This window comes from Brachyhypopomus gauderio, chromosome 1 (assembly GCF_052324685.1).
Source record: "Brachyhypopomus gauderio isolate BG-103 chromosome 1, BGAUD_0.2, whole genome shotgun sequence".
In the NCBI taxonomy this organism is placed as follows: Eukaryota; Metazoa; Chordata; class Actinopteri; order Gymnotiformes; family Hypopomidae; genus Brachyhypopomus; species Brachyhypopomus gauderio.
Window position 1 is genome coordinate 8,839,381 of NC_135211.1, and position 12,502 is coordinate 8,851,882.

General features: G+C 39.5%; 1 protein-coding gene across 9 annotated transcripts in view; it reads right to left on the reverse strand.

Annotated features, from left to right (window-relative positions):
• elmo2 (engulfment and cell motility 2) overlaps positions 1-12,502 on the reverse strand; it is a 113,533-nt gene that overhangs the window by 66,010 nt on the left and 35,021 nt on the right. For all 9 annotated transcript variants that reach the window (XM_076982320.1, XM_076982374.1, XM_076982529.1 and 6 more), the window contains 4 exons: positions 7,546-7,618; positions 7,178-7,228; positions 6,878-7,047; positions 6,618-6,717 (listed from right to left, as the gene is read on the reverse strand). In XM_076982320.1, the coding sequence (XP_076838435.1) occupies positions 6,618-6,717; positions 6,878-7,047; positions 7,178-7,228; positions 7,546-7,618 (394 nt within the window). The remainder of the gene's footprint in view (positions 1-6,617; positions 6,718-6,877; positions 7,048-7,177; positions 7,229-7,545; positions 7,619-12,502) is intronic.

Genomic DNA, 12,502 nt, shown 5'->3' on the forward strand with positions numbered 1-12,502 from the left:
TTCTTTAATTAATTCAAAATACAATACTTGTACTTTTTACTTTCAGTACTTGAGTAATACATTTTAGAATAAACTACTTGCAATACTTAAGTACAAAAAATGCTGAATACTTCTGTACTTCTACTTAAGTAAAGTTTTTAAAGAACACTTCAACTTCTACTCGAGTACATTTTTTGATAGAGTACTTGTACTTTAACTCAAGTATGGGTCTCTAATACTTTATACAACACTGGTAGTGACTGAAAGAATAAGACTACCAACACAAGTGACTGAAAATGAGTTTTATCCACAGGGTGTCTGGGATAAATGTCAGGGTGTCTGGGCTCTCCCTTAGAGATAGGTGAGGAGTACAGTCATCTGAGAGAGACTCAGAGTAGAGCCGCTGGCTCTTGCCCCCTGGGCACCTTCCTGGTGAAGCGTTCCAGGCATGTCCAACTGGGAGAAGACCCTGAGGAAGATCTTGGACATGCTGGACAGAATACGGGCCTCAGTATCTTCCCAGAAGAGCTGGAAGAGGAGCTTTTATAGGATGCCACCTGTGCAACAAATCCAGTCATGAAATTTCCTCGCTCTTAAAAATTCCACAGTCAACTGTCAGCTGTATTATAAGAAAATTGAAGTGATTGGGAACGACAGCAACTCAGCCACGAAGTGGTAGGCCACGTAAACTGACGGAGTGGGATCAGCGGATGCTGAAGTGCATAGTGTGAAGAGGACACCAACTTTCTGCAGAGTCAATCACTACAGACATCCAAACTTCATGTGGTCTTCAGCTTAGCTCAAGAACAGTGTGCAGAGAGCTTCGTGGAATGGCTTTCCCTGGTTGAGCAGCTGCATCCAAGCCATACATCACCAAGTGCAATGCAAAGTGTTGGATGCATTGGTGTAAAGCACACAATCAGACTTTAAAACAGTGTTGGTAAATACCTTTATCTGCTTGCTCACTTCATTGCGTAAAATTGCATAATGCTTTCTTTTGTCGAAAACAACAAACAATTCTCAGCATTGTTTTACATAATCTGTTCTCGAACTGCAAAACTACATCTGTTTACTTTTGAATTCCGTGGTTGCTATTGGTCCAGAGAGTGGTGGTGGCTTTGAATGACAGCTTTTCACACCTCTGCCTGGCGAGGTGAGAGGAGGAGGAGGAGGAGGGAGGGGTGCCTATCAAGTAACTGCAAAAGCGACCAAGTGACGCCTTCAAAGTGATTGACAACTGTTCTAACCAATAGTTTACTCAAAGCTGAAAAGATGAACAACTAACTTGTCGTAATTTGTGATTGTTTGTCTTTGGGAAGGACATGCATAACACAAGCCAGCTGGGTTGTAAACATGCTAAACTAAGCTATGCTAGAACACACGCTTAAACAGCAGTTCCACTAAATTGACTACTCCATCCACTGGGATTATGAGTGAGGATCATCAATTACAAACTACAAGCCAAAAACTCAATTAACAGCAGGACATCCTACACTCAAAGCAGCAAAAGACCTTTTATCCAAGGTTTGAAAAACAAAATGAGACCTTCTCTATCCCTCCTGTCATGTATAACTACAGTCAGCCTGCAATCCCCAGCCTCCAGACTAGTCACACCTCACCCATTCTTATTCTCACCTCCTTAGCACATACATTCCTCCTTCCACCACCTATCACCATTACCAGACTTAACCCATTTATGCCCAAATTTTTCCCAGACATGCAAATATGCAAATCATGTGTTATTAGCAACCCTTTGAAATAATCAAGAATTATTTCCTCCAAAAAAATGAGAAAAGTAGATGAAAAAGTGTGTTTTATTACCGGTCACAATTGTGACCGGTGGGATGATATGCGTATTCTCAATGAAAGGTTTGTGCCACTACTCGTGTGAAGGTGAGCAGATCAATGGTCCCTCCCATAACATCTCTATAAAAGTAATGACTATTCACAAGTGCACTGTTGAGAGACCATGCAAAAGTGGGCCACCACCACTTCTTGGACTTGATTGTGATGTTGAATCTTGAGGCCCCTGACCTAATCTGGTCTGTGGGAGGAGCGTGAAGCGTCCCCCATATGGCTTCATATGATGCATGTACCGTTTGTGTGAGGCAAGGCTCCAGATTTTATAACAAAAACAGATTGGTTTGCCTCTGATAAACTGCTTGCATCCATGATGGCCATAATATCGTATCATGCTTTCATACACAACCAGCCATTCTGGATATGGCATGACTTTGTATGATGTGTTGAGCTCAGTGAAGATGGGTCTGACTTCGAAAAATGAGTCCACTGTGATCTTGGTGTTGTCAACAAAATGTAGAGAGGCCATGATCTCATCAAATCGTTTCCTCCGCATTGCATTTGAAATGCTTTCAATGTGTACATCATCAAACGACCAGTGCATACGCCTTCTTGGAATTGTGCTGTATCCGGATTCCAGTAAAATCCCATAGAATGTAAGGAGCTCTTCCATATTCATATTCAGTGGCCTGGCCTTGGTCTGGGTAGAGTAGAGTTTGGACATTTCAACATTGATCTCTCATTGGATCCATTGGATCTGGACAGCTCTGTTTGACACATTCAGCAGCATTGGGGCTGTATACTATATGTATTCCTTTGGCTTGCTCATTAGGGATCTGGACCCATACGATTGTAAAGCTGCTTTGTGACAACATGTGTTGTGAAAAGCGCTATATAAATAAATTTGACTTTGACTATTTTTTACCACCTCAGGCTGTGCCCATACCCCTTCGGGCTGACCCCTCTGGTTGCTAGATGACCTTGAAGGTTCCTCAGACTCCATTCTGGAATTCAGAGGACCTTGGGGTGTCTTTAGACCTGTTCTGACATCTAGGATATCTTGGAGGTCTCTCAGACTGGCCAGTCTTGTGACATGAGGATGTTGGAGGCTCTTTTATCTTATCTATTGGGTGGCTAGAAGATCTTGGCCGTTTAACAGTAGACAATGGTGAAGAAGAGGTTGGCTCTTGTGGTTGCCTGGAACGTTTTCTAAAAGCCCTGTACTCTAATTTTCAAAGGTGATATATTGCAGTGGGGGGCTGGTTGGGGTGGGGGTGAGGGGAGGGGGAGTTCACAGTAAATTTTATTCCGGTCATCATCTGTCTCCAACAGTTCAGCATTTTAAATTCTAGCTGGCAAATGGCCCATCTCTCCCTGGTAGTCCATATCTGAACCAACACTTATAAAAGCATCTTTCTCATTTTGAGGTATGATTGCAATGTTGCATGTTTGTCTGGGCCATCATCTACATGTCAAGGACTTCACTTAAAGTCATCCTGAAGAATTTTGTATATTTAGTATGTGTGCATCTAGATACAACTTTCTATCCCACCGGTCACAATTGTGACTGCTTATATGTTTACTCATTCTGCAAACACACCAAAGACATTTGACTAATTGTAAATGCATATATCATAACTAAACAACTTAGAGAGCATGTGTACAAAAATATTTTTTTCTATGTTTATTTTAACATACTTTACTATCCTTTTATTTTGGAGCTTTGAGGCAGCCATCCTCTTCTCAAGGTGCAACCAGGAAGTAAACTGCTCTGGTCATGTGACAATTTACTCAAAAAATGTGATACTGCCCACATTTAATTGAAACACTGTAATATTTCAATATATCCTTATATAGTATTGGGAAAGTACCCAGTAACATTTTTAGAGGCTTATAATTAATGAATTTTTTTTTGGTCACAATTGTGACCGATGGGTTGAAATGGGTTAAGACCAGAAAGAAACATGGGAAGTATAAGACTAGGAAAGCAGCAAGCCCACATTGTGTCTTACCTTCTACACAGTTACTGTGCTGAATATATTTTACCCTATCCTCATTAATTTCTCCAATAAAATACCTGGCTCAGTGTGACATGATTGTTTCAAGTCCAATGACAACATACCAGTTCCTAAAAAACAGAATGTGTCCTGCCTGAGTGACTACACATCAGTTTCCTTAACCCCTGTACTAATGACGTGTTTTGGGATGTATCCAATAACAATCAAAATCAAGAATGACAGCCTCCAGTGCCTTCTGCAGTTTGCATACAGAGCTCAAAAGGTCAGCAGCTGATAATTAATTAAATGATGAATTTGGCCCAACACTAATGGCTAAATACCACTAATGGTAACTGTTAAATTTAGTGAGTTTACAGATTACACTATTCTGGTTGGTGTAATGTCTAACACTCTAACACAGAGTCTAAATACAGGGAGGAAGAAAGGCTTGTGGTGTCATGGTGTGGAGTCTCAAACTCAAAAAACAGCAAATGACTGGCTCCACATTCAGCAGATCAGAGTCTTTTGCATTTTGAATCAAATTCATTACTTCTTTATCTATATGCCTGGTTTAGCTTTGCATCTTCACACATCAAGTGTAAACTGCAACCAATTATGCAATGTTGAATATCACTGGCTCCTGCTTGTGTTTCAGGATAAAGGTAACCCATACACCTCAGTCACTCTCTCTTCCAACAGTTCCCATCTCAGCAGAGTCCAAGAGAGATAGCCCTAAATTCTAAGACCAAGCACCACATCTGCATCATTCCCCAGGCTTGAACAGGTACTTGGAATGACAACAGTTATCTCAGACCAGAAGAACCCTCGTACTGTAGGGGGATGGTGTAAAACCAAAATTTGATCTCCTGGTTATAGACCTGGGAGTAATCTTGAATGAAGGAGGAATAAGTAAGGGCAGGGTATCTGCACATTTAATCCCAAATTCAATGACTTTTAAGACCTTTTAATACCTCTCACAAGAAAAAATAATACTATTACTATGGTAAAAAATGACAAACTAGGTAATAGTATACAAAACGTTTTACTGAACTGAAATAAATAATACAGTCCACCTTAGGGAACAAAAAAAATAATTTAAAATAATCAAATAAATATAAAAGCACACTGTTAAGAGAACTCAGCAAAACAGCCTTTACAGCCTTAAAGCCTATAAACAACTAAGATATCCAAGTTTCATTTTCAACTTGTTCTGCACCGTTCAGCACCATACTGGACAGGGGGGGCGTGTTGCATGTTGAGTACTGACAGTCACGCTGTCTACATTGTGATTAAGAACAGGGCTGCACTCACTGAAGGCTGAATTATGACAGTTACAAAAAATTTGAGAGGTGCACGACCTCGCGAAGTGGCAGCGCAGGGACCTCGCGCAGGGGCGGAGCCACCTCGATTACATCATTGTCGGCACGTGAAACTTCGCGCCATTCGCGACGCGTCAAGTATAAACCAAGCTTGACACGGCTCAGGGATTACGGCACATGCAGCGCCGTGCACAGTGCCCTAATGCCTGTACATTTAAATTGTAATGGTCCAATGAAGGTAATTTAAAAACCAGGACATTTCCTCACTTAAAAAAAACCCGGGACAGGACGTGAAATACGTCCCGGGAAATACGGATGTTTGGTCGCCCTACACAGTAGACAAATAATTTTTGGCACTTATTTAAACTGCAGTTAGCAGCGAATGACTCGATATACATATTACCACAGACGTAATTTGGGGAGGGGGACATGTCCCCCCCACTTTTTTCAAAAGCCGGTTTTGGTCCCCCCCAGTTTTTACGGTTAAAACCAAATATTTAAATAGCGACGAATCTAGCGCTAGGACCATGCAGAAAACGACCGGTCCGAGCTCCGCACCGGTAACACTTTACGAAAAGCAGCTTGCTAGGCAGTCTGATGTTTCCACCTGTTAGGTGACGTTCTACTGCCATCTACCATGCGGAGTATACGGCCGTTGCGGAAATGATAATTATTGTGGGATATACATCGGTAAAATAAAACAGAAAAACTGAGCAACACACTTATTTAATGCCTCCCCTCCTAAAATTCCAGACATTTTAAGACATTTTTAGACCTTGAATATGTTAAACTAAATTTAAGACATTTTAAGACTTTTTAAGGACCCACGGGTACCCTGTTGGTACCAAAGTTGTACACCCCAAAGGAGAGATGATATTATGAGATGATATTATCAGGCATTCCCCACCTTCATTTCAGATATCCGGAAATCCAGGTCCTAATGGCATTGTGAACTCACAATCTAGTTAAATCTAGTGAACATTTGAGGCAATGCTACGCCATATAAGGATTTGTAAATTCAACTACCAATTCAGTTCTTCTCTTTTATTAACATTAAATGATGAAATAGATTCTGCTATTAGTTCATGCTTTTCCGGATATATATAAATAGATCTTAAAATTAAATAGGTTTAAAAAAAATGATGTAGGTTCAAGACAAAATTAAAAAACCATTTTATATATTTTACAGGAAGAGGGGGCAAAATATATATTCTTACATATTCCTTACTGTTAGATATTCTTCTTATTTTAATATGAAAATGAATGTAAAGATTATACACAGTGAAATAAAACCTCAAAACTTCAAATCTGAAACTGAACAAGCAATCTAGTTAACTTAAAAGTAATGAGTAGTGTGATTGTTTTCTAAAATGCAATGAGTAACTTGAACCATTTATGTGCTTTTATACTATGTTCTTGTTTGAGAGAAACAATTAATCAATGCTAAATAGGAAATGAAGCAGTGTATGAAAACAGAATTTCTGTATCCACTTTGATTAAAGTGAAAGTTATATCTACATGCCTGTTTGATAAAGGACAGGGAGATTAGGTCCCAGGAAACAATGCCATGGTCCATCAGCTCAAGAAATGCTGTGAGGGTGAAGGCTAACATCTCCCCAAAACTAAGAAGGAAAACAGAAATATATATACACCAATGGTATCTCAAAAGCACCACCCACAATGATTTATACACAAATTAAACTTTGAACAAATATGATAATTATATGACAAATAATTGTTATTCTAAAAAAATCTAATTATTCTTAAATATTGTTTACTCACTGCGTGCCACTTTCAACCAGCCGTGCTAGGGTCCCAATGCCTTCCATGTTAATGAACTCTGTAGCAAAAGTAGGATCAGCTGAGAGTTTAGCCAGCTCCTTCAAAGCTTCAAGGCGAGCATCAATACCATGGGACTGGATTCTGTCCAGGAGCTGTCGAGCTGCTCTCGTCTGAACCATGCAACAAAGAGATCAATATGATAATCTAGAACTGTACAAGTTTCTTTTGTAGGAAAAGGTTTTATAAACCACACTTAATTAGATATCAAGTTGAAAACAGCCATTAAGAATGAAGGCATACTGGAGAGATGGCTAATCGTAGTATGGTGCCATTCTTGATTTCCCCACGACTCTGAAATCAGAAGGGACGTGTTTAGGGACAGACACAATCAGGCCCGTTGACAGTCTTGCTGGGGCCTGGGACAAGAAAGTTTCTTACTTATTTTGAGTACATAATTTAATATTAATGAAAGATTTCAAGATTATATTTAAAATTATAGACTTTAAATAAAAGATAAATTGCTGGGCTCTTTGATGGGCCCCCTAGCCCTGGGGCCCGGGACAACAGACCCGGTTGTCCCCCCCTGTCGACAGGGCTGGACACAATACTAGATACTTAGAGCAAATACTGCTAGCAGTACATATCCACATAAGGATACAGGGTCTTACCTGTTCGGTTATGTATAGCTGTGGTCCATCAGCATAACGTAGGGCAAACTGCTCTGAACCAGATAGTGACCAACTGAAAAAGAAAATACATAAATAATTAAACTGTTACATAAATGATTACATAATTCATTAAACAGAGATACCATTATGGTATTGGAGGGTAGAATATAATCCTTCAAACAGATGAATAGGTGAAACAACTTATAAGTCCTTTGGAAAAAAAAAAACTAAACTTATGAACTAAGATGCGTGTCATCACTGATGTAGCACCATCCACTGTTGAACCAGGTTAAGTAGGTAAAGTGCAGTTAACCCTGCACTAGTAACACTGCATCATTCATATCATTGTGCTCCAAACTGAACAAAGCTTTTAAACTTCAGTCACGAGAGTTCTAGTTTGATGCATCATCTTTTCAGAGAAGTGCTGCAGTAAATGTCATTACAATATCACATTCTGCTGCAGCATAATGATGTGTGTGTGAATTACAAGGTAAACTTATGTTTTCTTGGAAACATGAAAAGCCAAAATGATCACACTTCAGAATTTTAGAGAACAGCAGGAAAAGACATATGTAGCATTTTAATGTGACATGTCTCAGTTACAAGGCAAGAACTATACTGATATTGATGACATGACATGACAGATTCTGACTTAAAGCTGTCAAGAAAGCTTTCTACACTTTCCAAAGCTGCAGCAACCCTGCAAGAGAAATAAAATGTGGGAAGATTTTGTGATGTGCGCATTTATGATGAAACTGCTGAAGAATTTCAAGGACCTATTCAAGAGTCTCAAATTCCCAAGAGAAATTTTGTTTCTTCCATATCTGTAGATAGCCAATGGACTACTGATGGCAAAAGATTACTTATATCTCTAGATAAAGCATGTCTTCAGTTGGAAATCTTAGAAATGTCAAAATCAGGTTTGGACAGGACTCAGTTCAATGTAGAATGAAATTAATACTTAAGGTCTTGACACAATTACAATTATCTTGTTTGTTTTTCAGTCTCTAATATCATTTGGATAATTCTCTCATCTGTTTGTACTGTAATGCCTCCAAAATTGAATAAAGCACCAGGATCAACATAGTATGTGAATGCCAACCCAGCAAAAGGAGAGGTATGCGCTACTGTCTGCCATTCTAGACCCTATGGCTCTGAAATCCAAGCTGATTTGTGCTGTTGGAAGTGGAGCTGTAAGCACATTTGAAGGAACACCATTCCAACAGTAAAGTGGAGCTCCAGGACATAAGACCGAGTTGACTTGAGACTTTGCAGCGCCAAGGTCAGAGGTCACCAATGTGAAAAACAGTTTCAGATGTCGAACATTTGTTCTTGTTAAATATGGCATGTTCTATACAGCGCTTTTCCAGATAATTCACTAAAACTTTGCTTGAGGAGGCCAAAAAATTTGTCGCCATGTTAGCCATGCAATCTTAGTTGGATAAGGAGGCTGATCCATGTACTTCATTCTTTTGATTATTATTTTTTCATCAGAAGTGAGCAATATTGTGAATATTGAACGAGGTTGTTCCACCCAGGGAAATAGTTTTCTTTTATTTGTTTTTTTTTTCTTATACCAGTATCAGCCAGAGGAGGGACCAAGTCAGTGTTTTGCAAGTCTCAAGTAAGTCCAAGTCTTTACCCTCAAGTCCCGAGTCAAGTCTCAAACAAAGACAGTCAACTTAAGTCAAGTCTCGAGTCAAGACAGGCAACCGTCAAGTCAAGTCCCAAGTCTGAAACTTGGAATTACATGTCCTTTTGAGTCTTTTTTTTACAGGCACCAGCTCTTTACGAATGCTACGTAAACTACGCTGATGCGCTTCTTTACTCGTTTTGTTGGTGTCCGCCAGCCAAAAGATGACAGATCATTTACATTTTATCTTCTCTTAATTACATAAATGTACTTAAACAAGAATGTTTCGTTACATCATTTTACACGAAAATAGCAAGCTTCATCGTAAGCAAGATGCTGTCATTACGAATGGTTATTCTAAACATTTGGATAAAATGTTTAAATATAGACTAATAAAAGGTTAGGGTTATTTTTTCATTGTTTTCTGTTATTGTGGGGTCACGGTGTACTATTGTTACCTGGAGATTCAGTGGGGTCACATATTCTGATGGCTGCCGTCAGAATTGGTGACCCCAGTTAAAAAGGCTCACCTGTACATCCCATTCATGATTTCTTTGTTGGCTGCAATGTAGGGTTGCAACGGTATGAGATTTTCACGGTATGAGATTTTTCAACGTGATAACCGCGGTATCACGGTTATCACGGTATCACAGTTAGTTTGTATATTATTAAAAGATACACTGACCCTTAAAGAAATTACAACAAGTTTTTTTTTTGTTTAATTAACTATTTATTGTAGAAACCTGCAACTATTGTATACAAAATGTCTCCTTTAAAACATGTTGATATAAATACTGCAAAATTTGAGAAACCTAAATAATTGTACTGAAATCCATGATTTAAGCTTAAATTATTTAATATCTGATAAACTCAGCCTGTGTCAGTGTCTGATCAACAACTGTTATAAACGTCCGTTGTACTGCCAAGTTAGAATATAACCAGATACTGCAGAAAGACTGGATTTATTTCTGACATGACCCTCACAATAGAGATTTCTATTTTAAGGCTTTCACACCGAGTCTGGTTTTGACATATGAAAAACAGGCACGTTAGAATTTGAAAATGAACGCATGTAAATTAATGCCGTCTTTCACATCCAGAAAGCAAGGACCATAAAAAGCTAGGTTTATACTTTTCACTAGTGACCGTAGCGCGCGACTCTGCACAGTTCGTTTGTATTACATTAACAAATACGAGCCTCTTGTAATTCCAGGACGAAACATGAGAGAACGTGAAGACGTTAAGATTGGGCATTTTGAAAATAAACAACCATTAAATAATGTGATGAAAAAGCGAATTATTTCGAGTATATGTATAAATATTTAACTTTATTAAGTTTAAGGTGCTGGGAAATATTGAAACGGACCTTTAAAGTACAAGTGCTTTAATTCCACCTTGTAAAGGTGTATGAACCCTGCAAACATGACTTTGTTCATTGTGCTGAGGCGCGGCGAGCGCAAAGTTACAAATTTCGAGAGGTGCACGACCTTCGAATCGACAACGTGTGAGACCCTCGCACACGGGTAGAGCCACCGCGATTACGTCATTTTCGCCGCTGACTTTAGTTTAGCTTTTTTTTTGTTAAAAAATTTGTTAAGTCTGATACACTTTCTGCCATTCTCACCGCTGTGTGCTGAGTAGCTGAACCGGAGCGGAGTTGCGCATGCGCGGGTCAGTTTTTCCGCTGGCTTGCTTTTTACCGGTAATAATCAAACGCACACGGTATGATAACCGTGCATTTTAATACCGTGGTATACCGTGAAACCGGTTACCGCTGCAACCCTACTGCAATGGTGAGGGGATGGTAAATCTTGTTTAAGTACATTTATGTAATTAAGAGATGATAAAATGTAAATATAAACATCTGTCATATTTTGGCTCGTGGACACCAACAAAACGAGTAAAGAAAGTGCATCAGCGTAGTTTACGTAGCATTCGTAAAGCGTTTGTGCCTCTTGAACAGAAACTGTGAAATAGCGCCCCCTGTGGTCACAAAACTCGACGGTCACAGAATCTGGTGTAACACCGGTCTGCGTCTGAGGGACGGAAATGAAAGTAATGGGGCGCACTTTATAAATATTAATATGCGTTTTAAAATTTAGATTTGGGGTAAAAAAAATCAAGTCTTTGCAAGTAAACAGGTTCAAGTCCAATTCAAGTCCCAAGTTATTGGTGTAAAAGTCCAAGTCAAGTCTAAGTCTCTGAATATTTTTTCAAGTCAAGTCAAAAGTCTTAATATTAATGACTCGAGTCCAAGTCATGTGACTCGAGTCCCCACCTCTGGTATCAGCAGTTTATGGAGGGCAATCATGACAAAGTTTCATTTGTCCTTCATGTGAAGGGGGTAGCACACTCATGTTCCACGCTCTAAGGACTAACTTAGTTCAATCAATGCAAATTTTTTCTAATTTTTCTTATCCACCGCATCTTCGGCTGTTTTTGTTGCACATATTCATACTGCTTAGTTGTAATAGTGCACAACAGTGCTTTGAAGAAATTCTTATGCTAGTATACTAGGCCTTTATCTAAGGATAAAATCAAATACTGGTAATTTATTACGTTTAGTATAGAAGTGAAAAGCTGGAGATTACTCAAGTGTCAAGTGACTACAGATCATTCAAGTGTTTCCTGAATTGCTGGGTTATCAAGGATAGCAAGAGAATGCTATAAACACAGGTAGTGGGATATAATTCCACCATCTTCGAGCTAGTACAGAAATGTGTTTTGAGGCATGTCTTCCTAGTCTCTTAATGGACAGTGGTTTAAGTTGTTCTGTACCATAGGCATGAAGGGTGCAAGATATGGTATGGATGGGAAACACAGTGCTTGCAGGTAGAAGGGAGCACAACCATTTTTGGGTTTGAAAACTAGCATCAGGGTTTTAAATCTGATGCAAGCAACAACAGGAAGTCACAGGAGGGAACACAGCAGTGATGTGTGTGAACTTGGGAAGACTGAATACAACGTGCAACATTCTGGATCAGCTGCAAGAGTCTAGTGGTGTTTGCAGGGAGGCCTGCCTAGAGTGATGTGCAGTAATCCAGTTTTAAACACACACACACACAGGGAGAGGAGAGAGAGAGAGAGAGAGAGAGAGAGAGAGAGAGAGAGAGAGAGAGAGAGAGAGTGTTTAAGGTTTGAATTAGACTTATTATATAAGTACAGTATAGAAAAAAAAAACTATCAATGTTCTCGTGCATACAGCGTGAGAAAGAGCGATCGCGTTGCGGAGATGGGCTTATCGTACACTCCACTGTGCTGCCACTGCTCCTCTGCGCACTGCGCGTCGTTAACCGGACCTGTCGTTAAGCGGAGACTCACTGT